This window comes from Procambarus clarkii, unplaced genomic scaffold (genome assembly GCF_040958095.1).
Source record: "Procambarus clarkii isolate CNS0578487 unplaced genomic scaffold, FALCON_Pclarkii_2.0 HiC_scaffold_584, whole genome shotgun sequence".
Classification (NCBI taxonomy): Eukaryota; Metazoa; Arthropoda; class Malacostraca; order Decapoda; family Cambaridae; genus Procambarus; species Procambarus clarkii.
Window position 1 is genome coordinate 52,501 of NW_027189617.1, and position 25,000 is coordinate 77,500.

Here is a 25,000-nt window from a genome sequence, read left to right on the forward strand (position 1 = left end):
TGAAGTGAAAACTAACATTAATAATGGTAGTAGGCCTATGAGAAACAACAAGTGAGAAGGGTTATTCAATAAATCCAATTTTAATAATAATAATAAAAGGATAGACTGGGCAAAAATAAATGGGGAACTTGCAAACGTTCAATGGGAATGTGTTCTAAGTAATAAACATCATACACAAAGAATAGAAAAACAGACTTCTGAAGCCTATGAAGTCTGTCTGAAACATGTTCCTTTGAGGAAAGCCAGAAAGAGGTCCAATGTAGAAAGAAAACGCAGGCGACACTACAAAAAAACAACGGAAATGATTAAGCAGACAACTTTTCATACAAAGAAGGAATAATTTAAACAGGGAGATTGTAGAAATAAAACAGAGACTGAAGCATTCATATCAGATTGAAGAGAGGCAACTAGACAAAAAAGCAATTCAAGAAATAAAGGAAAACCCAAAATATTTCTTCATTTATGCTAAATCATTAGAAAATATCAATGCCAATATTGGACCTATTTGTATTAGTGAAGGTTCATACATTGAGGATGACAAATTTCTAATTTGTCATAACACTAATTTTACAATTAGTGAAATCCTAAAGAAGCTGTATGAGGATATGTTTAGCACTCAGATACACAGCATGAAAGTAAAAAATCCGGACAACTTCTTTATGCGTGATATCCAAACCCCTGTAAATATAACCAATATCAACACGAGCATGGAACATTTTGAAAGAGAATTTTACAATATGCCCATGCACTCAGCCCCGGGTCCAGACTCATGGAATTTAATATTTATAAAGAAATGCAAAGTGACATTAGCACAGGCACTCAGTATAGTGAGTAGGAAGAGATTGGACACGGGGGAAATACCAGATGCGCTTAAAGCAGCAGACATAGCCCCTCTACACAAGAGAGGGAGCAAAGCACTGGCAAAGTATTATAGACCAGTTGCACTAACGTCCCACATAATAAAAGTATTTGAGATATTGATCAGGAGTCAGGTCACTACTTTCATGGAAACAAATGATCTCTACAATCCAGGCGAACATGGATTTACAGCGGGAAGATCATGCCTCTCACAGCTACTTGACCATTACGACAAAATCACTGAGGCATTAGAAGAAAAAGGGAATGCAGATGTGGTATACAGTACACGGATTTCACAAACGCATTCGACAAATTTGACCATGGAGTGATAGCACACAAAATGAGGTCAATGGGAATAACTGATAAAATAGGACGCTGGATACTCAGTTTTCTGTCAAACAGAACACAAAGAGTAACAGTCAACCATATAAAATCGAGTCCAAGAACAGTTAAAAGCTCTGTACCTCAAGATACAGTCCTTGCACCATTGCTTTCCCTTATTCTCATATCAGATATAGACTCATATACAAGGCACAGCGTTGGATCATCCTTGGCAGATAACACAAAAATCAGCTTAAAAATTACCTCTGCTGAAGATATTGAAAAACTACAAGTAGATACAGTATTAATAAAGTTTACGACTGAGCAGCAGAAAATAACATGATGTTTAACAGCGACAAATTCCAGGTACTCAGATATGGTAAAAATGAGAACCTTAAACATAATACAGGGTACAAGACACAATCAAATTTGTCCATAGTAGGAAAGTAACATGTAAAGGACTTGGGAATAATAATGTCTGACGAACTAAAGTTTAGGGAGCATAACCAAGCAAATATTGTGGCAGCCAGAAAAATGAGAGGATGGATTACGAGAACTTTCAAATCCAGGGATCCCATCACAATGGTTGTACTCTTCAAGTCACTTGTGTTGTCCCGTCTTGAGTACTGCTCAGTACTCACTTTCCCCTTCAGAGCAGGTGAAGATTGCTGAAATAAAGGGAATACAGAGAACATATACAGCATGCATAGACTCGATAAAGCACCTAAATTATTGGGATCGCCTCAAAGCTCTCCAAATGTACTCACTAGAAAGGAGACAAGAGAGATAACAAATAATATACACATGGAAAATACTGGAGGCCCAGGTCCCAATAAATAAACAGTAAAATAACAACATACTGAAGTGAACAATATGGAAGAAAATGAAGAATATAACCAGTGAAGAGCAGGGGTGCCATAGACACAATCAGAGAGTACTGAATAAACATCAGAGGTCTGCGGTTTTCAACATACTCCTAGCGAGCATAAGAAATATTGCCGGAACAACCGTGGACTTCTTCAAGAGAAAACTAGATAGTTTTCTCAAAGGAGTGCCGGACCAACCGGGCTGTGGTGGGTATGTGCGCCTGCGGGCCACTCCAAGCAACAGCCTGGTGGACCCAACTCTCACAAGTCAAGCCTGGCCTACTGCCAGTCTTGCTGAGTAAAAAAACTCCCAGAACCCCATCAAGCAGGTATTGATTGCTCTTTAAATACTTAGTATAAGCAAAGATATTTAATGTCTGGTGAAGGATGGAGGGTAGGCAATCCAAGAGAGGAGGTGCATACTCTAGATGAAAGCAAACTAAGTAATACTTAATAAATATTCTAAATTGGAATTTTAGGTAATAATGTACAATCTTTGGATGACAAAACAACACATCAGAAAACGAAGATGCAATGATCTTTACGTCTGTCTGGGACAATTATCAAATTGTGTAATTAATATTTTTGTGAATCATTTGCTAATTATACTCTTAGCTAAATGGATAATATGTAGCATGAAAGAATGCTTCATACACTTTTCTGTCCTGAAAATTATGATAATTTGGGCTATCATAGAGTATGCAATATGATTAAAATATACACCAAATCAAGTCGACGATCCAAGCATCGGTTAGGTTAGGTTAGGTTTGGTTTGGTTAAGTTAAGTTAGGTTAGATTTGGTTAGGTTAGATTTGGTTAGGTTAGATTTGGTTAGGTTTGATTAGGTTAGGTTAGGTTAGGTCAGCCTAACATATCATATTTATTCATTACTAACGTATTGCCAGGAAGCTTTGTGAAGCTTGTGTAGCTTGTGGTAGCTTGTGGTAATTAGACAGACCCGTAATTGGGGGGAAAGGGGGGAGGGGGGAACCTCAATATAAGCCTAATTTGTAGCTTCCTGTTCTCCGACACAATGATTTATTTTACGTCAGGCTTTCAGCACAGCCGCATAAAAAAACCTGGTTATTTATTTATTAATATACGAGATGGTACACTGGGGGTTGAGAGAGAAAATAGGAATAATGATGATTTTACAATCTTGCCCGAAACGCTATGCGTACTAGTGGCTTTAGGTATTGTATGTACTACCTCTATCTATAAATCAAACAGAATGTTTTTACTGTAACTCTGCATCTATGTATATATTTTTCCTAAATAAATTATTATTATTATTGTAAAGCCACTAGCACGCATAGCGTTTCGGGCAAAGATCCCGTACCCAGAAGCTGGGTATCTTTGGTTGCCCTGTGACTACTCTTATGACATTCCCTAACTCTTATGACATTCCATAACAGTATTGTTAAACTAATAACAATGAACAGTAGTTCAATATTACCGGAATAATCCAACTCATGTGGCCATGTTTTTGTTGTGAAGCGCGGTCGTTCAGTTCGTATACATCATACCTTCTTACGAAGGTTAGAGTCTTAAAAATGTCTTACCATTGCTGAGAAATCATAAGATATAATTATTTACAATAATACACTGGTTGTTTTTGTTGATTTAGGGGCGATGACATGAGTAAACTGGTTATGTTGTGATGATTTAGGGGCAACGAACTGTGGTTATTAGACTATGTTTTGTACATAAGCAAAAAACAAGATGTAATTATTTTAATTATAACAATAATAACGACAAAAAGTTAATAATTAATGTACTTGTTAAGCAAAATTCGCAATATCTTAGTTTTCTTTAGGAAAAATAAAAGACATCTGGAAAAAGATCTGCATACTATGTCTTACATTTTATTCCATTATTTACACTAAAAGAACAATTAAACGTACACTACCGCCCGTGCCTGGTGCACGGGCACCGGGAGCATCCCAGACACTGCCTTAATCGACTGAGATTAAGGCAGTGTCATTTTCATTCCTTTAGAACAAGGAAATCTCATTCTTAAACTGTATAATATGAGCTGCGCAATAATTTTTTGCTGATCTTCAATAAAGAAATTCTGGAGGGCTTGTGCAAGGATTAGGATGAGTTAGCCTAGTTTTTACTGTATATCCGTTTCTGGTTACTCAAGGGTGACAGTGGCGGGCAACACGAGAATAAATATTTGTATAAATTCCAATTTAGATCAGATCTACTTGGGGATAGTTTACAAATGTTCGCCATGAAATTTACGTTTTCTCTAATAGCCGAAGAGCTTATTTGAGAAAACAGTATGGCATTGAATCAGCGTGGTAAAACAATTGTATTATTGACACGACGAGTATAATCGACGTAGTTTTTATATATGTTGCCGATCGAACACATCCTTATGTGACGTTTTATACTTATGTTCTTCTAGAACATTCTATTGCAAACACATTGGTACAAAAATGAAATACGTACATCGAAAACTAATGTCAGAACAGTGACAAGAATATACACTTTTAAATATGGCCGCTCGATCGCCGATACACTAATTTCATTTGGGGAAATTTATTTTTTCATACGCCGTTTCGCGACAATTATTTATAACTGATATAAATGTTGCAAAAGAAGTTTAGGATTAAGTAACATATTACACATTAAAAAAAATGAATACATTAATACCTAAACAGTTTGTAAATACAGTGATAAATTGTGCCAAACATTACACAATATTATTTACTAAGAAGCGTATGACAACTCAAAACGGCATGATTTCAACAGGATTTTTTATAGTTGTCAAAAAACTCTGATTTTAATTATCAAGTATTTGTCACAATGTATTTTATATAATTAAGAGGCAGTGGAACGACCAAATTGTTCTGTATTATAAATGCATAAAGCTAAATTTCTATATACATAGCAGTAAAATAATGACCACCTACATTTAAGGATAACTAAGAAATAGTAACTGGAAACTTTATTTGAACGAAAATTCAATACCAAATTTCTTAGATGTTTTTCTTAATATAAAGATCAACAGTAACGAATCTTATTCATTATGGACAAATTAACAAAAAAAACATAATTTTCATTGAGGACCATGTATTAGAGCATACTTAGTCACTTATATATTAAAAGTATTGTGTTTTTTGAAACATTGGGGTTGTAAACAAACAGAACGGCCTACCCGAAAAGTCGTAACATAAGAAGTTGTACATGTTTGCTAATTTATTATTTGATAAATGATTATTACTAATTTACGACGACTATAAAGGTTTCCCATTAGTTAAATTACTGTAGTGTGACTAAATGCTACTACAAAACATATATAAATCCTGGGAAAGTCACAATGACCAGCGACATTAAAGCATAAAAGACTAAATAGTAACAGGAAACTGTCGGCGAACGAAAAATTCATTTCCAAATTTATTAGAGGTTTTCCTAAATATAAAGATCGATGGGCAGGAATTTTCTGGATTATGGCCTAATTAAGGCAAAAATATATGTATTTTTACTTGAAGAACATATATCAGAGCATAGTCAGTGAGTTATAGAATAATAAGAGTGTGGTATTTCATTGTATAACAAGAGATAGTCCATGGAAGCGAAAATAGACGTAGTTTAAGACAAAATAACGTCCAAAAACAGCCGTAGAGTCAAACGGCAACAGTTGACGTTCTTTTTAAGAGGACAGGTTGCACATCCCCCAGCAGCACCTACCACAGGTCAGGTTCCTTCACTCGTTCACATCCCCCAGCAGCACCTACCACAGGACAGGTTCCTTCACTCGTTCACATCCCCCAGCAGCACCAACCACAGGTCAAGTTCCTTTACTCGTTCACATCCACCAGCAGCACCTATCACAGGCCAGGTTCCTTCACCCGTTCACATCCCCCAGCAGCACCTACCACAGGTTAGGTTCCTTCACTCGTTCACATCCCCCAGCAGCACCTACCACAGGTCAGGTTCCTTCACTCGTTCACATCCCCCAGCAGCACCTACCACAGGTCAGGTTCCTTCACTCGTTCACATCCCCCAACAGCATCTACCACAGGTCAGGTTCCTTCACTCGTTCACATCAACCAGCAGCACCTACCACAGGCCAGGTTCCTTCACCCTTTCACATCCACCACCAGCCCCTACCACAGGTCGGGTTCCTTCACCCGTTCACATCCACCAGCAGTACCTACCACAGATCGGGTTCCTTCACCCGTTCACACCCCCAGCAGCACCTACCACAGGCCAGGTTCCTTCACCCGTTCACATCCACCAGTATCCCCTACCACAGGTCGGGTTCCTTCACCTGTTCACACCCCCCAGCAGCACCTACCACAGGTCAGGTTCCTTCACCTGTTCACATACCCTAGCAACACCTACCACAGGTCAGGTTCCTTCACCCGTTCATATCCACCAGCAGCTTCTACCACAGGTCAGGTTCCTTCACCGTTCACATCCCCCAGCAACACCTACAACAGGTCAGGTTCCTTCACCTGTTCACACCCCCCAGCAGCACCTACCACAGGTCAGGTTCCTTCACCTGTTCACATCCACCAGAAACACCTACCACAGGTCGGTTTCGTTCACCCGTTCACACCCCCAGCAGCACCCACCACAGACCAGGTTCATTCACCCGTTCACATCCACCAGCAGCACCTACCACAGGTCGGGTTTGTTCACCCGTTCACACCCCCAGCAGCACCCACCACAGGCCAGGTTCCTTCACCCGTTCACATCCCCCAGCAACACCTACCACAGGTCAGGTTCCTTCACTCGTTCACATCCATTAGCAGCACCTATCACAGGCCAGGTTCCTTCACCCGTTCACATCCCCCAGCAGCACCTACCACAGGACAGGTTCCTTCACTCGTTCACATCCCCCAGCAGCACCTACTACAGGTCAGGTTCCTTCACTCGTTCACATCCACCAGCAGCACCTACCACAGGTCAGGTTCCTTCACTCGTTCACATCCCCCAGCAGCACCTACCACAGGTCAGGTTCCTTCACTCGTTCACATCCACCAGCAGCACCTACCACAGGTCAGGTTCGTTCACTCGTTCACACCCCCCAGCAGCACCTACCACAGGTCAGGTTCCTTCACCCGTTCATATCCACCAGCAGCTCCTACCACAGGTCAGGTTCCTTCACCGTTCACATCCCCCAGCAACACCTACAACAGGTCAGGTTCCTTCACCTGTTCACACCCCCCAGCAGCACCTACCACAGGTCAGGTTCCTTCACCTGTTCACATACCCTAGCAACACCTACCACAGGTCAGGTTCCTTCACCCGTTCACATCCCCCAGCAGCACCTACCACAGGTCAGGTTCCTTCACTCGTTCACATCCCCCAGCAACACCTACCACAGGTCAGGTTACTTCACTCGTTCACATCCCCCAGCAGCACCTACCACAGGACAGGTTCCTTCACTCGTCCACATCCCCCAGCAGCACCTACTACAGGTCAGGTTCCTTCACTCGTTCACATCCACCAGCAGCACCTAACACAGGTCAGGTTCCTTCACTCGTTCACATCCAACAGCAGCACCTACCACAGGCCAGGTTCCTTCACCCGTTCACATCCCCCATCAGCACCTACCACAGGTCAGGTTCCTTCACTCGTTCACATCCCCCAGCAGCACCTACCACAGGTCAGGTTCCTTCACTCGTTCACATCCACCAGCAGCACCTACCACAGGCCAGGTTGCCTCACCCGTTCACATCCCCCAGCAGCACCTACCACAGGTCAGGTTCCTTCACTCGTTCACATCCCCCAGCAGCACCACCCACAGGTCAAGTTCCTTCACTCGTTCACATCCACCAGCAGCACCTATCACAGGCCAGGTTCCTTCACCCGTTCACTTCGCCCAGCAGCACCTACCACAGGTTAGGTTCCTTCACTCGTTCACATCCCCCAGCAGCACCTACCACAGGTCAGGTTCCTTCACTCGTTCACATCCCCCAGCAGCACCTACCACAGGTCAGGTTCCTTCACTCGTTCACATCCCCCAGCAGCACCTACCACTGGTCGGGTTCCTTCACCCGTTCACACCCCCCAACAGCACCTACCACAGGTCAGGTTCCTTCACTCGTTCACATCCCCCAGCAGCACCAACCACAGGTCAGGTTCCTTCACCCGTTCACATCCACCAGCAACACCTACCACAGGCCAGGTTCCTTCACCCGTTCACATCCACCAGCAGTACCTACCACAGGTCGGGTTCCTTCACTCGTTCACACCCACCAGCAGCACCTACCACAGATCGGGATCCATCACTCGTTCACAGCCACCAGCAGCACCTACCACAGGACGGTTTCCTTCACCCGTTCACACCCCCCAGCAGCACCTACCACAGGTCAGGTTCCTTCACCAGTTCACATACCCTAGCAACACCTACCACAGGTCAGGTTCCTTCACCCGTTCACATCCACCAGCAGCACCTACCACAAGTCAGGTTCCTTCACCCGTTCACATCCCCCAGCAACACCTACAACAGGTCAGGTTCCTTCACCCGTTCACACCCCCCAACAGCACCTACCACAGGTTAGGTTCCTTCACCTGTTCACATCCACCAGCAACACCTACCACAGGTTGGGTTCCTTAACCCGTTCACACCCCCTAGCAGCACCTACCACAGGTCAGGTTCCTTCACCCGTTCACATCCACCAGCAGCAAATACCACAGGTCAGGTTCCTTCACCCGTTCACACCCCCCAGCAGTACCTACCACAGGTCAGGTTCCTTCACCCGTTCACACCCACCAGCAGCACCCACCACAGGTCAGGTTCCTTCACCCGTTCACATCCACCAGCAGCACCTACCACAGGCCAGGTTCCTTCACCCGTTCACATCCCCCAGCAGCACCTACCACAGGTCAGGTTCCTTCACTCGTTCACATCCCCCAGCAGCACCAACCACAGGTCAAGTTCCTTCACTCGTTCACATCCACCAGCAGCACCTATAACAGGCCAGGTTCCTTCACCCGTTCACATCCCCCAGCAGCACCTACCACATCTTAGGTTCCTTCACTCGTTCACATCCCCCAGCAGCACCTACCACAGGTCAGGTTCCTTCACTCGTTCACATCCCCCAGCAGCACATACCACAGGTCAGGTTCCTTCACTCGTTCACATCCCCCAGCAGCACCTACCACAGGTCAGGTTCCTTCACCCGTTCACACCCACCAGCAGCACCCACCACAGGTCAGGTTCCTTCACCCGTTCACATCCACCAGCAGCACCTACCACAGGCCAGGTTCCATCACCCGTTCACATCCCCCAGCAGCACCTACTACCGGTCAGGTTCCTTCACTCGTTCACATCCACCATCAGCACCTACCACAGGTCAGGTTCCTTCACTCGTTCACATCCCCCAGCAGCACCTACTACCAGACAGGTTCCTTCACTCGTTCACATCCACCAGCAGCACCTACCACAGGCCAGGTTCCTTTACTAGTTCACATCCACCAGCATCCCTTACCACAGGTTGGGTTCCTTCACCCGTTCACATCAACCAGCAGTACCTACCACAGGTCGGGTTCCTACACTCGTTCACACCCACCAGCAGCACCTACCACAGGTCGGGATTCATCACCTGTTCACACCCACCAGCAGCACCTACCACAGGTCGGTTTCCTTCACCCGTTCACACCCCCCAGCAGCACCTACCACAGGTCAGGTTCCTTCACCAGTTCACATACCCTAGCAACACCTACCACAGTACAGGTTCCTTCACTCGTTCACATCCCCCAGCAGCACCTACTACAGGTCAGGTTCCTTCACTCGTTCACATTCAACAGCAGCACCTACCACAGGCCAGGTTCCTTCACCCGTTCACATCCCCCAGCAGCACCTACCACAGGTCAGGTTCCTTCACTCGTTCACATCCCCCAGCAGCACCAACCACAGGTCAAGTTCCTTCACTCGTTCACATCCACCAGCAGCACCTATCACAGGCCAGGTTCCTTCACCCGTTCACATCCCCCAGCAGCACCTATCACAGGTTAGGTTCCTTCACTCGTTCACATCCCCCAGCAGCACCTACCACAGGTCAGGTTCCTTCACTCGTTCACATCCCCCAGCAGCACCTACCACAGGTCAGGTTCCTTCACTCGTTCACATCCCCCAGCAGCACCTACCACAGGTCAGGTTCCTTCACTCGTTCACATCCACCAGCAGCACCTACCACAGGCCAGGTTCCTTCACCCGTTCACATCCACCACCATGCAGCCCCTACCACAGGTCGGGTTCCTTCACCCGTTCACATCCACCAGCAGTACCTACCACAGGTCGGGTTCCTTCACCCGTTCACACCCCCAGCAGCACCTACCACAGGTCAGGTTCCTTCACCCGTTCACACCCACCAGCAGCACTTACCACAGGTCAGGTTCCTTCACCCGTTCACACCCACCAGCAGCACCTACCACTGGTCGGGTTCCTTCACCCGTTCACACCCCCCAGCAGCACCTACCACAGGTCAGGTTCCTTCACTCGTTCACATCCCCCAGCAGCACCAACCACAGGTCAGGTTCCTTCACCCGTTCACATCCACCAGCAACACCTACCACAGGTCAGGTTCCTTCACTCGTTCACTTCCCCCAGCAGCACCTACCACAGGTCAGGTTCCTTCACTCGTTCAAATCCACCAGCAGCACCTACCACAGGCCAGTTTCCTTCACAAGTTCACATCCACCAGCAGCACCAACCACAGGTCAAGTTCCTTCACTCATTCACATCCACCAGCAGCACCTATCACAGGCCAGGTTCCTTCACCCGTTCACATCCCCCAGCAGCACCTACCACAGGTTAGGTTCCTTCACTCGTTCACATCCCCCAGCAGCACCTACCACAGGTCAGGTTCCTTCACTCGTTCATATCCACCAGCAGCACCTACCACAGGCAAGGTTCCTTCACCCGTTCACACCCCCAGCAGCACCTACCACAGGTCAGGTTCCTTCACCCATTCACATCCCCCAGCAGCACCTACCACAGGTCAGGTTCCTTCACCCGTTCACTCCCACCAGCAGCACCCACCACAGGTCAGGTTCCTTCACCCGTTCACATCCACCAACAGCACCTACCACAGGCCAGGTTCCTTCACCCGTTCACATCCCCCAGCAGCACCTACTACCGGTCAGGTTCCTTCACTCGTTCACATCCACCAGCAGCACCTACCACAGGCAAGGTTCCTTCACCCGTTCACACCCCCAGCAGCACCTACCACAGGCCAGGTTCCTTCACTAGTTCACATCCACCAGCATCCCTTACCACAGGTCGGGTTCCTTCACCCGTTCACATCCACCAGCAGTACCTACCACAGGTCGGGTTCCTACACTCGTTCACACCCACCAGCAGCACCTACCACAGATCGGGATCCATCACCCGTTCACACCCACCAGCAGCACCTACCACAGGTCGGTTTCCTTCACCCGTTCACACCCCCCAGCAGCACCTACCACAGGTCAGGTTCCTTCACCCGTTCATATCCACCAGCAGCTCCTACCACAGGTCAGGTTCCTTCACCGTTCACATCCCCCAGCAATATCTACAACAGGTCAGGTTCCTTCACCTGTTCACACCCCCAGCAGCACCTACCACAGGTCAGGTTCCTTCACCTGTTCACATACCCTAGCAACACCTACCACAGGTCAGGTTCCTTCACCCGTTCATATCCACCAGCAGCTCCTACCACAGGTCAGGTTCCTTCACCGTTCACATCCCCCAGCAACACCTACAACAGGTCAGGTTCCTTCACCTGTTCACACCCCCCAGCAGCACCTACCACAGGTCAGGTTCCTTCACCTGTTCACATCCACCAGCAGCACCTACCACAGGTCGGGTTCGTTCACCCGTTCACACCCCCAGCAGCACCCACCACAGACCAGGTTCCTTCACCCGTTCACATCCACCAGCAGCACCTACCACAGGTCGGGTTCGTTCACCCGTTCACACCCCCAGCAGCACCCACCACAGGCCAGGTTCCTTCACCCGTTCACATCCCCCAGCAACACCTACCACAGGTCAGGTTCCTTCACTCGTTCACATCTATTATCAGCACCTATCACAGGCCAGGTTCCTTCACCCGTTCACATCCCCCAGCAGCACCTACCACAGGTCAGGTTCCTTCACTCGTTCACATCCCCCAGCAACACCTACCACAGGTCAGGTTACTTCACTCGTTCACATCCCCCAGCAGCACCTACCACAGGACAGGTTCCTTCACTCGTCCACATCCCCCAGCAGCACCTACTACATGTCAGGTTCCTTCACTCGTTCACATCCACCAGCAGCACCTACCACAGGTCAGGTTCCTTCACTCGTTCACATCCAACAGCAGCACCTACCACAGGCCAGGTTCCTTCACCCGTTCACATCCCCCAGCAGCACCTACCACAGGTCAGGTTCCTTCACTCGTTCACATCCCCCAGCAGCACCTACCACAGGTCAGGTTCCTTCACTCATTCACATCCACCAGCAGCACCTACCACAGGCCAGGTTCCTTCACCCGTTCACATCCCCCAGCAGCACCTACCACAGGTCAGGTTCCTTCACTCGTTCACATCCCCCAGCAGCACCAACCACAGGTCAAGTTCCTTCACTCGTTCACATCCACCAGCAGCACCTATCACAGGCCAGGTTCCTTCACCCGTTCACATCCCCCAGCAGCACCTACCACAGGTCAGGTTCCTTCACTCGTTCACATCCCCCAGCAGCACCTACCACTGGTCGGGTTCCTTCACCCGTTCACACCCCCCAACAGCACCTACCACAGGTCAGGTTCCTTCACTCGTTCACATCCCCCAGCAGCACCTACCACTGGTCGGGTTCCTTCACCCGTTCACACCCCCCAACAGCACCTACCACAGGTCAGGTTCCTTCACTCGTTCACATCCCCCAGCAGCACCAACCACAGGTCAGGTTCCTTCACCCGTACACATCCACCAGCAACACCTACCACAGGCCAGGTTCCTTCACCCGTTCACATCCACCAGCAGTACCTACCACAGGTCGGGTTCCTTCACTCGTTCACACCCACCAGCAGCACCTACCACAGATCGGGATCCATCACTCGTTCACAGCCACCAGCAGCACCTACCACAGGACGGTTTCCTTCACCCGTTCACACCCCCCAGCAGCACCTACCACAGGTCAGGTTCCTTCACCAGTTCACATACCCTAGCAACACCTACCACAGGTCAGGTTCCTTCACCCGTTCACATCCACCAGCAGCACCTACCACAAGTCAGGTTCCTTCACCCGTTCACATCCCCCAGCAACACCTACAACAGGTCAGGTTCCTTCACCCGTTCACACCCCCCAACAGCACCTACCACAGTTTAGGTTCCTTCACCTGTTCACATCCACCAGCAACACCTACCACAGGTTGGGTTCCTTAACCCGTTCACACCCCCTAGCAGCACCTACCACAGGTCAGGTTCCTTCACCCGTTCACATCCACCAGCAGCAAATACCACAGGTCAGGTTCCTTCACCCGTTCACACCCCCCAGCAGTACCTACCACAGGTCAGGTTCCTTCACCCGTTCACACCCACCAGCAGCACCCACCACAGGTCAGGTTCCTTCACCCGTTCACATCCACCAGCAGCACCTACCCAGCAAACACAAATCATCTACACAACGTTCGCCTATCTCTTGCCATAGGTGTGGGAATGATTTGCATTGAGAATGGTGCAGGAGAGCCTTTGAGAAACTTTTACTCAAAAAATCCAAACACAAAGGTTTAATTATAAATTGTTTTTCTACAATTATTTTCTTCCAAATGTAAAACAAATAGTTTTTACATGTTTAAATATAAAATTTATGGTGTTTTTTTGTAAAATTCATTAATAAATTGTGAATGATATATATTGGCTGAGTGAAACCTTTATAATCCATTTAGTTATAATTTGAACAGAAAAAAGTATTTTTCCAAATTTTCTAAAAATTGCTCTTTTTAACACAATTTGACTCCTTATACATTCCACTAAACACTATATCATGTTTAAATATATAATTTATGTATTATTCTCTAAAATAATTTATATAAATTATATAAGTTGCTGGAAAGGGGGGTTTAAGGATTTTGAAAACATTTTGTTGTGTTAATATGTTCTTATTAACTATGTCTCAAGTTCACAGTTTATCAAACAAGAATATTAACATTCGTCAACTCTTAAAATCTTATATGTTATCTTGCTGGTGCAAAAAAGGGTGAATCTTTAGGAACAGCTATAGTATCTATATATCACAAATGGTGTTTTCCCTAACTCAAACAATGTAGGGTTTATTATTCTACACATATTTCTAATGACTCTTAGATGTTTACATTCTCTGAAGTATAATTGTGAAGGCTGTGTCCATCACTCTCAACACAGATTCTTAAACTCGTCTCTGCAGGTTCAACTATATAATTAGTTTCCATTTTGAATTTCCATGGACATTTGTATCCAAAATGAAACCAATGTGGTTTCCTTCAGCGCCTTCAGCGAGCACATTTGCTCATTCATTTCCACAGATTCCAACAAGGTAGGGGATTTACAGAAATTTGTATATTCATATTGTTATATATTAAAAATATGAATGCAGTTCAATATGATAAGACAAATACATTAGTTTATGATAAATTCGTTTTCTGTGATATACCATTGATATGCTCTTTTTTTCTTTAAACGGCAGACTAAACTAAAGTGCTCACATCAACAGATTTGATGTATAAATGGTCAACGCTCAACAGAGTTAGTATAAATGTATTAGTATAAATCTTACTTGTCTCATTGTTAATTCACATTCAATGTCAACTTGTGGTTTTGATGTGGCACGTTTGGCCAAGACACCCCACCCCATTATGCACCCCATACCCATCTTGTGGGCGGTTGTGGAAAGGGTTACAGAGGCACATAATGGGCTCAGGGACTGAACCCCACAATTCATTTAGCTAAGCAAGTTACAATCTTGATGAGCTAGTTACAAAATTCAATATAAGTCATCACATCAACAATGGGTTCGAGATCGACCTCAAGTACAGGTTCTAAATTAAGCAACTGACATATGTGGAGAGCTAGTATCAAAATTTATATGTTTGTCCTGCACACCGTCCCCCATCCAGTGGGCAGCGGTGGATAGGTTACAATCACTTAGTTGTTATCTACAGTTAGCAAACTGGGGATATTTGGCTAAAATTTCTGGTAGCAGATCATTTTGAATGAAATATTGACACATCCCTGGAACATTGGTTATAGAATTGTCTCTAAATTCATGTATCTTTTCGCACTCCATCACATAGTGACGGAGGGTGTGCGAATAATTTTGTTGACACAGTTTACATTTGGTCAGGTCTACATCAGCAGATAATGAGAATTCCCAGAGATACTTGTAACCGAGTCTAAGCCGAGCAGTAGTAACATCTAGAAGTTTGCTGATTTTATTGGATGATCCATAGATGTGTGGCTCCTCTTGTATGATAGATGGAATTACTAGTTCCAGTTTCTAGGCAGGCGATGAGTACTCACAATAACCTTAATTAAGCGTCAAAACAAAAATGTGTATACTCTTTTTACTCTCCTGACCTTAGTTCTCGAGCTATGTATTTCATTTTGGTACCAACGTGTTCGCAATAACATTCTCTAGAAGAAAATCAGCAAAAACGGTCACCAAAAGTTATATGAATACCAGCACCCAATAAATACCTACGTAGATGACTCGCCGTGAGTGCCCAAGAGCAACAAAATGTTTTTACTCTTGGGATTGTTATCACTTCCACACTTGTCCTACAGCGTTAATTTTGGTATCAATGTACTCGCAATGAAATTCCCAACACGGTGATATGAATATAAACGTAGAATAATGGTCGCTGCCCACCCGCAAGAGTGTGGGAAGTGGCGGAACTGTTACCCAGTATTGGTGACAAGACGACACATGGGCGATACAGTGCTTTGAAAGTTTATAATTATATCACTGTCCTGACATTATTATTGTATGTACGTCATTCATTTTTGTGCCAATGTTTTCGCAATAGAATGTTCTATGAGCCCGTAGGTAAAAAAGAGCAACAAAGCGTAAGATAGAATAGCACCATATATAAAACAACGCTGGTACATATCAGTGAGCGTCAAACACACACGAAATGTGTGTGTTTGATGGTGGTCAAACGATGTTTGATGTGTTTGATCAGGTGATGTCCTGATCCGCATAATTAAAGTATGAATTATGTTGAGAAAAAATAAGAAAAAAGGGAAAAAACAGGGGTGGGAGAAACATGACAGAAAAAGAGTAAAAATACAATTTGGTCAACAAAACAGCATTGTTTAAAATAAAAGATATGGATTGACATTTTGGGGGTTAGGTTGGTAGGTTACATTGAGTTAATTAGGTAGTACTTAGTGTTTATCTGTTATAGATAGGAGCTGCCTGGTATGGGCCAATAGGCCTTCTGCAGTTACCTTTGTTTTTATGTTTTTGCCCTGTAACCTAAATGGTTAGAGAGGCACATATATGGGCTTAGGGACTGAACCCCACACTACATTTAGCTAAGCTGGTTACAATCTTGATGATATAGTTACAAAATTCTGTATAAGTCGTCACATTATCAATGGGTTCGAGATCAACCACAATTTCCTGAATAGATATAACAAAGGGGATATTAATAGGGTATTAAAATTGTCAACACAAGATAGAACACGAAACAATGGGTATAAATTGGATAAGTTTAGATTTAGGAAAGACTTGGGTAAATACAGGGTCAGTAACAGGGTTGTTGATTTGTGGAATTTTTCTTAACTTATAAATTTATCTTTATTTATCTTAAACTGGTTGGGAGAGGTACAGTTTTTAACATAACTGGGAAGGTCATTCCACATTCGAGGTCTCTTGATTTGTAATAAGCATTTCTAGTTTGACTAAGTCGTACTCTTGGAATATCAAATAGGTATTTGTTTCTGGTGTGGTGCTCATGGGATCTGTTACAACCTTCTAGGAAGCTTTTAAGGTCAGGATTGACATTACAGTGCAGCGTTTTATATATATAAAATACACATGAGAGTATGTGCAGGGACTTAATATCTAACATATTCAGAGATTTGAGTAAGGGGTCCATATATACTGCCCGGTTGCCTGAAATGCTATATAGGCCTACTATAGTGGCTTCAGGTATTGTATGCACTAGCTCTATCTATAAATCCAACATTATGTTTGTAAATCAACTATGTATGTATGAAAAAAAATGACTAATACGTTCGGCGAATGACTTTGACTTCAACTTCACTTTGACTTCGTTCATGTCATCGTATTTTCCGTAATATATAAAGGTTATGACAATGCAATTATATTATTGTGTGCAAATAAGTTTGAAATTTCATGTACCCTAAAAATATTAAAATAAAGAATAAGAATAATTAAATAATTGTTGTAGTAAATTGTCACACGTTCATCATACGCAAACGAACACACAGTTTGGAGCGTCAGTACAAGACCGCCGCCATTTTAAAACACGGCTTCGAATGTAAGTAATGTTTTTCTCGTACTAACACTGTGTTATACAATAGATTTGGTCTTGAATTCACAAATTTAGTTGTTACATCTGACAGAGTATGTTAGACGGTGTAATGCTGGTCCATGTTAACGTATTTGTGGGCTTGGTTGGTTTAAATGTGGAGGCGAGGCCTGGCAGTGCTGGTGTATGTGGAGGCGAGGCGAGGCCTGGCAGTGCTGGTGTATGTGGAGGCGAGGCCTGGCTGTGCTGGTGAGTATGTGGAGGCGAGGCCTGGCAGTGCTGGTGTATGTGGAGGCGAGGCCTGGCTGTGCTAGTGTGTATGTGGAGGCGAGGCCTGGCTGTGCTAGTGTGTATGTGGAGGCGAGGCCTGGCAGTGCTGGTGTATGTGGAGGCGAGGCCTGGCTGTGCTAGTGTGTATGTGGAGGCGAGGCCTGGCAGTGCTGGTGTATGTGGAGGCGAGGCCTGGCTGTGCTAGTGTGTATGTGGAGGCGAGGCCTGGCTGTGCTAGTGTGTATGTGGAGGCGAGGCATGGCTGTGCTAGTGTGTATGTGGAGGCGAGGCCTGGCAGTGCTGGTGTATGTGGAGGCGAGGCCTGGCTGTGCTAGTGTGTATGTGGAGGCGAGGCCTGGCAGTGCTGGTGTATGTGGAGGCGAGGCCTGGCTGTGCTAGTGTGTATGTGGAGGCGAGGCCTGGCTGTGCTAGTGTGTATGTGGAGGCGAGGCATGTACAACACTCCCCAATAGGAAGAAAACCCACTGGGTTCTAGGCTAGGTTAGGCTTATCTGTAATAATTGAATTAAGCCTAGCAAAGCCTAGAACCTAGTTCAGTAATTTAAAAAATGTTGTAACTTGAAAAATGCCATTCAATACATTACACAATTTAAATATTTTCAGGCAATCAACACAACCCTCATGTTGGCTAACCCTCTCTCATGTTGGTCAATAATTTAATTATTTTTTTATGGAGTAATCTTTGCTGTTGAAATGTAGTCTTTTTGAGACTACATTTCAAATGTAGTGTGTGTGGAGGCGTGTATGTTAGGTATTACCTAATATACACGGTGTAATATATCTATCTGTGTGAAATAGATTAAATCCATTTATTTGATATTCAGCTAATAGTTCTGTATTTTCTACATTCATCCATGTTTTGGTAAGTGCAATAATATGTATTGTTTCATTGCAGATTAGAGATTCAAGATAGTTCTAGATTTCCGAAGTACTGAAACGCGCGCCATACAGGCTTGGTGGATCTAGGTGCAAGGTAAAATTATTTACATTTACTTTTGTATTTATGTTTTGTATTTATATGCATATATGCATTTATATGCATTATTCTATAGAATAATAGATCTCGTAATAATTTAGCAAAAATAGTGGCATTTACTATTTTTAAAAGATTATTAAAAAATTTACTGATATGGTGCATTCGGAAGGGCGAAGAGGGAGAACGGCCTGTTGACATAGCTCGGGTGCAGGGGGGGGGGGGTTGTGTAAAAGCCTGGTTTGTGCCTCGGAGAGGCTATGGGATCCAGTAAGTTCAGTAGAACTTCGGTTTCAACCCTTTTACCCTGTTGTAGCTCAGTCGATTAAGGCAGTGTCTGGGATGCTCCCGGACGCAGGTTCGAATCCTCGTCACGGCCCTTGTGGATTTGTTCATTTGATGCATCACGTTATTGTGATCTGTGTGTGTAATTCTTCACTTGCTACAGCAACAGGAATGTGTGTGTATGTATTTGTGTTGTTGAATATGACCGAAAGTGTAAGATTAATGATTCTAACACAAATCGTCTGAATATTTGTTTTTCTTCACTGTCGAGAGTAGTTAAAAAAATTTACTCGAGTTTATTTTCACACTTTATTTATGGTCCTTAAGTCCCTCTCCTTAATGCTGCTGCTGTTTCTCGCATCTTTGCATCGCTTGTATGTTTGGGGGTTTGGCCTCTTGCTATATATTGATTCCATTTGTGTGTGTTTGGGTCTCAGGCCCTCTCGCAATTTCTGTTGAACAAACCCCTTTTCCTAGTTCTGCATCTCTCCTTTGGTACAAATTTTGTTGTGCTTTTATCATATATTTCACAAAACTTGACATACATTTCATTTACTTCATGTCCTATCAGCAAGTGTTTGTCAAATTCTTTAAGGAAAGTTTATCATCCTGATTGCAGATTTCTAGCGATATTATGTCAACTTCTTGTGGATTCGCAATCATTATTTAATTTACCTTTAGGTGTTCTTTCACCAGCACAGCAACACTGTACCTCTCCCAACCAGTTTAAGATAAAAACTAAGTACTAACTAATTAACTCAATGTAACCTACCTTACCCCCAAAATGACAACCCATGTCTTCTATTTTAAACAATGCTGTTTTGTTGACCAAATTGTATTTTTGTTTTTTTCTGCAATGTTTCCCCCCCCCCCACCACTCTACCACCACATTGAGTTTAGTAGCTCTGTGCACGTCAGGTGCTGTTTAATATACAGACCTACTCCTCCATTTGACCTAGTTTCTCTATCACATCTATATCACTTTGTGCTTTAGCCCTGGTGGAGCTTGGTCCACCAGGCTGTTGTTTGGAGTGGCCCGCAGATCCACATACAGTCTGCATATGATATACAGTCTGTTGATCAATTAAACTACAGTAGTTAGTTTTTATCATCCGAATGCACCAATATGTGTTCATTCTTCCCAGATGAAGGAACTAGGTAATATTCATCATCTGAATGCACCATCTGATGCTTTAACACACTCATGATACACGAGAGGTTTAAAAAACTTTTAAAACTTTTAAAACTTTTTGACCTATGTATTTAAAAGCAATTCTAAAGTTTAGAATTTTTTAGAATTTTAGAATTTTTTTAAAGTTTTAAAAGCAATTCTAAAGCAGTTGGCCCCTACGGGCCAACTGCTTTGTTCTTACCTAGCATTTTGCTTTGTTTGGGTATGAATGTTTGTGTGCCGTATATTTTGCAAAATTTGCCATATATCTCATTATTTACTCCTCTGCCTAGCAACAAGTCTGTCTAATTATACTCATTAACTGTTTTTCAAAGTTCCCCATAGTGTCCTTTATTGAAATCGAGTTCATGAACCGTTTCAATGTTCTTATTTTCTTCTAGATTATATCTTAAAGTATATTTAAATGTTATTGTTATTATTGTTATTAAATGTTATTGTGACATTGCATTGCAATTGAGCTATGTTGTTTACCATACCGTTCATTTCGTGAGTATAAGTATAGATGCCACACTTGTGACAGGTAAAACCATGCCTTTTTTGAAAAACAGCACCGTCTGTTGCACGTAAGAGCAACCCACACTATATTATGTTGCGATATTATTTCAATATTTCCGATTGTATTGATAATTTGAATTTTCATAGATTTCAATTTATTTTCATTTCGATTTAATAATTTTGTGTGACATTGCATTGAAATTGAGCTGTGTTGTTTACCATACTGTTCATTTCATGAGTATAGTTTATTTTTTTATTTTTTTCATTTCATTTTTTTAACTGTTCTTATTTTTCAGTGATGGGAATATCAGATCATTTGATGTTCCCAATTTTCTGATGGAAGCATCAGACCATTATAGAATGCATCGGATGAGGTAGTTTGGAATGGTGGGGAGGACGAGAGGGGGGTATGGTGGGGAAGACGAGGGGACAGAGGAGAGGGTAATGGTGGGGAGGACGAGGGGACTGGGGAGTTGGGGATGGTGGGGACAGGGGAATGCTGGGGAGGACAAAGGGACAGGTGAATGGGAGATGGTGGGGGAGGAAGAAGGACAGGGGAGGGGAAAATGGTAAGGAGGACGATGGGACAGGGAAGTGGGAATAGTGGGGATGATGTGGGGACAGGGAAGTGGGAAGGACGAGAGGACTGTGGAATGGGGAATAGCAAAGTGAATTATAATTATATATATTAATTAATTCTTATAAATTTCCAGAAGCCTGTATCAACACCCACACTAATGCAACTGAAAGAGATGTTGAGACAAGTATTGCTGATATGTTGAAGAACGCCCCAAACAAACTCGGTGGAAACAGATACAAGGTAAAGTTTGCCAATTTGCTGTAGTCTAATTCAATTTCTTTTTAGTAATCTTCGAGAACATTTATGCTATGAATAAGATAAAATAATGTAACTGATTTTGATTTATTTACTATTTATTATTTATTTACCGTTATTAGTATAATAGATCTCGTAATAATTTTGCAAAAATAATGGCATTTACTATTTTAAAAAGCTCGGGTGCAGGGGGGGGGGGTTATGTAAAAGCCTGGTTTGTGCCTCGGAGAGGCTATGGGATCCAGTAAGATCGTCCTTCCTTTCCTCCCTAGAATCTGGATGTAGCAGGTGCTCAATTGTCAAAAGTGAAAAATTGGTTTTGTCTTCCGAATGCACCATTTCTGTAAATTTGCTAATAATCTTTTAAAAATAGTAAATGCCATTATTTTTGCAAAATTATTACGAGATCTATTATACTAATAACGGTTTGATAAAATACAGTAGACTGCCTACTGGATAATAGTTCCAGTCCACCTGTAGACAGGGATCTCACATCAGCTTGTATATTATACAAGGATAAGATTTGATTTACTTTTGTATTTATATGCATATATGCATTTATATGCATTATTCTCTAGAATAATAGATCTCGTAATAATTTTGCAAAAATAGTGGCATTTACTATTTTAAAAAGCTCGGGTGCAGGGGGGGGGGTTTGTGTAAAAGCCTGGTTTGTGCCTCGGAGAGGCTATGGGATCCAGTAAGATCGTCCTTCCTTTCCTCCCTAGAATCTGGATGTAGCAGGTGCTCAATTGTCAAAAGTGAAAAATTGGTTTTGTCTTCCGAATGCACCATTTCTGTAAATTTGCTAATAATCTTTTAAAAATAGTAAATGCCATTATTTTTGCAAAATTATTACGAGATCTATTATACTAATAACGGTTTGATAAAATACAGTAGACTGCCTACTGGATAATAGTTCCAGTCCACCTGTAGACAGGGATCTCACATCAGCTTGTATATTATACAAGGATAAGATTTGATTTACTTTTGTATTTATATGCATATATGCATTTATATGCATATATGCATTTATATGCATTATTCTCTAGAATAATAGATCTCGTAATAATTTTGCAAAAATAGTGGCATTTACTATTTTAAAAAGCTCGGGTGCAGGGGGGGGGGGTTTGTGTAAAAGCCTGGTTTGTGCCTCGGAGAGGCTATGGGATCCAGTAAGATCGTCCTTCCTTTCCTCCCTAGAATCTGGATGTAGCAGGTGCTCAATTGTCAAAAGTGAAAAATTGGTTTTGTCTTCCGAATGCACCATTTCTGTAAATTTGCTAATAATCTTTTAAAAATAGTAAATGCCATTATTTTTGCAAAATTATTACGAGATCTATTATACTAATAACGGTTTGATAAAATACAGTAGACTGCCTACTGGATAATAGTTCCAGTCCACCTGTAGACAGGGATCTCACATCAGCTTGTATATTATACAAGGATAAGATTTGATTTACTTTTGTATTTATATGCATATATGCATTTATATGCATATATGCATTTATATGCATTATTCTCTAGAATAATAGATCTCGTAATAATTTTGCAAAAATAGTGGCATTTACTATTTTAAAAAGCTCGGGTGCAGGGGGGGGGGGGGGGGTTTGTGTAAAAGCCTGGTTTGTGCCTCGGAGAGGCTATGGGATCCAGTAAGATCGTCCTTCCTTTCCTCCCTAGAATCTGGATGTAGCAGGTGCTCAATTGTCAAAAGTGAAAAATTGGTTTTGTCTTCCGAATGCACCATTTCTGTAAATTTGCTAATAATCTTTTAAAAATAGTAAATGCCATTATTTTTGCAAAATTCCTGAATATTGTCAAAATGACGGAAACCCATATGTCAAAAACACATGGAGATATACCAATCCTGGAAGACATTCTTCCATCCCCACTTGAAACTGTTGAGCAGGTGGAAAGTCTGTCACATGAGCTAAAAGTTAACAGTGAATATAAAAAGAGTATGGTAAGTGTTGCTTAATTCTTTTAGCCTGAGTATGGTAAGTGTTGCTGAATTTTTTTAGCTTTGTACATATGTCTTTTGATTAGTTTTTTTGCAGATGAAGGAAGGTGGGGTGGCACATAATTGATTGTTCAGTGTTATGTTTAAGGTACAAATAAAACAAAAGCAAAAGTTACTCAAATTCGTTGATTTTTGTAATAGTTAAGAAGGAAAATATTTTAATGCTATTTATTTAATACAGTTGGAAATTAGAAAATCTAATGTTGAGATTGAAAGATATATATTATTCTCTATTACCTTACAGCTTATGCATTATTTTAACAGGTCCAGACGCTGTCTTAAATGGGCGGTGCAAGCTGTGGAGACACAGTGAGACGAATGATGAGGAGGATAGGGACCTATGGGGTCTGGTCTCAGTATTCACTCGTTGGGCGCAAGAGGAAACGTGTCTTCAAAACCTTGGATATTTGTAATGTAATAATAAGTACGTAAATTTGACATTTTTTTGGATTATATATATGTCTGCATGTATTATGTATTATACTTGCATGCTTGTTAATGACTTGTATTCTAGTCTTGTGGGTATCTCCTTTCTCCTACGGGCCAAATGCTTTGTTCTTACCTAGCATTTTGCTTTGTTTGGGTATGAATGTTTGTGTACCTTCATTGTATATTTTGCAAAATTTGCCATATATCTCATTACTCCTCTGCCTAGCAACAAGTCTGTCTAATTATACTCAATAACTATTTTTCAAAGTTCCCCATAGTGTCCTTTATTGAAATAGAGTTCATGAACCGTTTCAATATCCTTATTTTCTTCTAGATTATATCTTAAAGTATATTTAAATGTTATTGTGACATTGCATTGCAATTGAGCTGCGTTGTTAACCATTCTGTTCATTTCATGAGTATATTTTATTTTCTATTTTTTCATATCATTTTTTTTATCTGTTTATTTTTCAGTGATGGGAATATCAGATCATTTGATGTTCCCATCAGAAAATTGGGAAAGTCAGATCTTTTGATGTTCCCAATTTTCAGATGGAAGCATCAGACCATCATGGAATGCATGGGATGAGGTAGTTTAGAATGGTGGGGAGGACGACAGGGGGGATGGTGGGGAAGACGAGGGAACAGAGGAGAGGGTAATGGTGGGGAGGACGAGGGGACAGGGGAATGGAGAATGCTGGGGAGGACAAAGGGGACGAGGGGACGGAGGAAGACTGGAGAACAGGGGAACACCTAAATAAAAGCCAACAATGTTATTACTCTGTGGCTTCTGGTCTCCTGACAAAAAGAATTATAATTATATATATTAATTAATTCTTATAACTTTCCAGAAGCCTGTATCAACACCCACACTAATGCAACTGAAAGAGATGTTGAGACAAGTATTGCTGATATGTTGAAGAACGCCCCAAACAAACACGGTGGAAACAGATACAAGGTAAATTTTGCCA

General features: G+C 42.9%; 1 protein-coding gene and 1 long non-coding RNA gene across 3 annotated transcripts in view; one reads left to right on the forward strand and one right to left on the reverse strand.

Annotated features, from left to right (window-relative positions):
- The window catches only part of LOC138361669 (uncharacterized), a 5,338-nt gene extending 1,628 nt beyond the window's left edge, over positions 1–3,710 (reverse strand). Inside the window, exon 1 of the long non-coding RNA XR_011227097.1 lies at positions 3,502–3,710. This is a non-coding gene — a long non-coding RNA (uncharacterized lncRNA). The remainder of the gene's footprint in view (positions 1–3,501) is intronic.
- A 13,738-nt stretch (positions 3,711–17,448) lies between these two features.
- Positions 17,449–25,000, forward strand: part of LOC138361664 (uncharacterized) — an 8,177-nt gene continuing 625 nt past the window's right edge. Inside the window, exons 1-5 of one of the 2 annotated variants that reach the window (XM_069320871.1) lie at positions 17,449–17,515; positions 18,693–18,770; positions 21,456–21,562; positions 23,865–24,024; positions 24,881–24,987. In XM_069320871.1, coding sequence (XP_069176972.1) covers positions 23,883–24,024; positions 24,881–24,987 — 249 coding nt within the window. In that variant the 5' untranslated portion in view covers positions 17,449–17,515; positions 18,693–18,770; positions 21,456–21,562; positions 23,865–23,882. Of the gene's footprint in view, positions 17,516–17,738; positions 17,756–18,692; positions 18,771–21,455; positions 21,563–23,864; positions 24,025–24,880; positions 24,988–25,000 lie in introns of those variants that run through there. The other variant, XM_069320872.1, reaches the window with a different exon arrangement.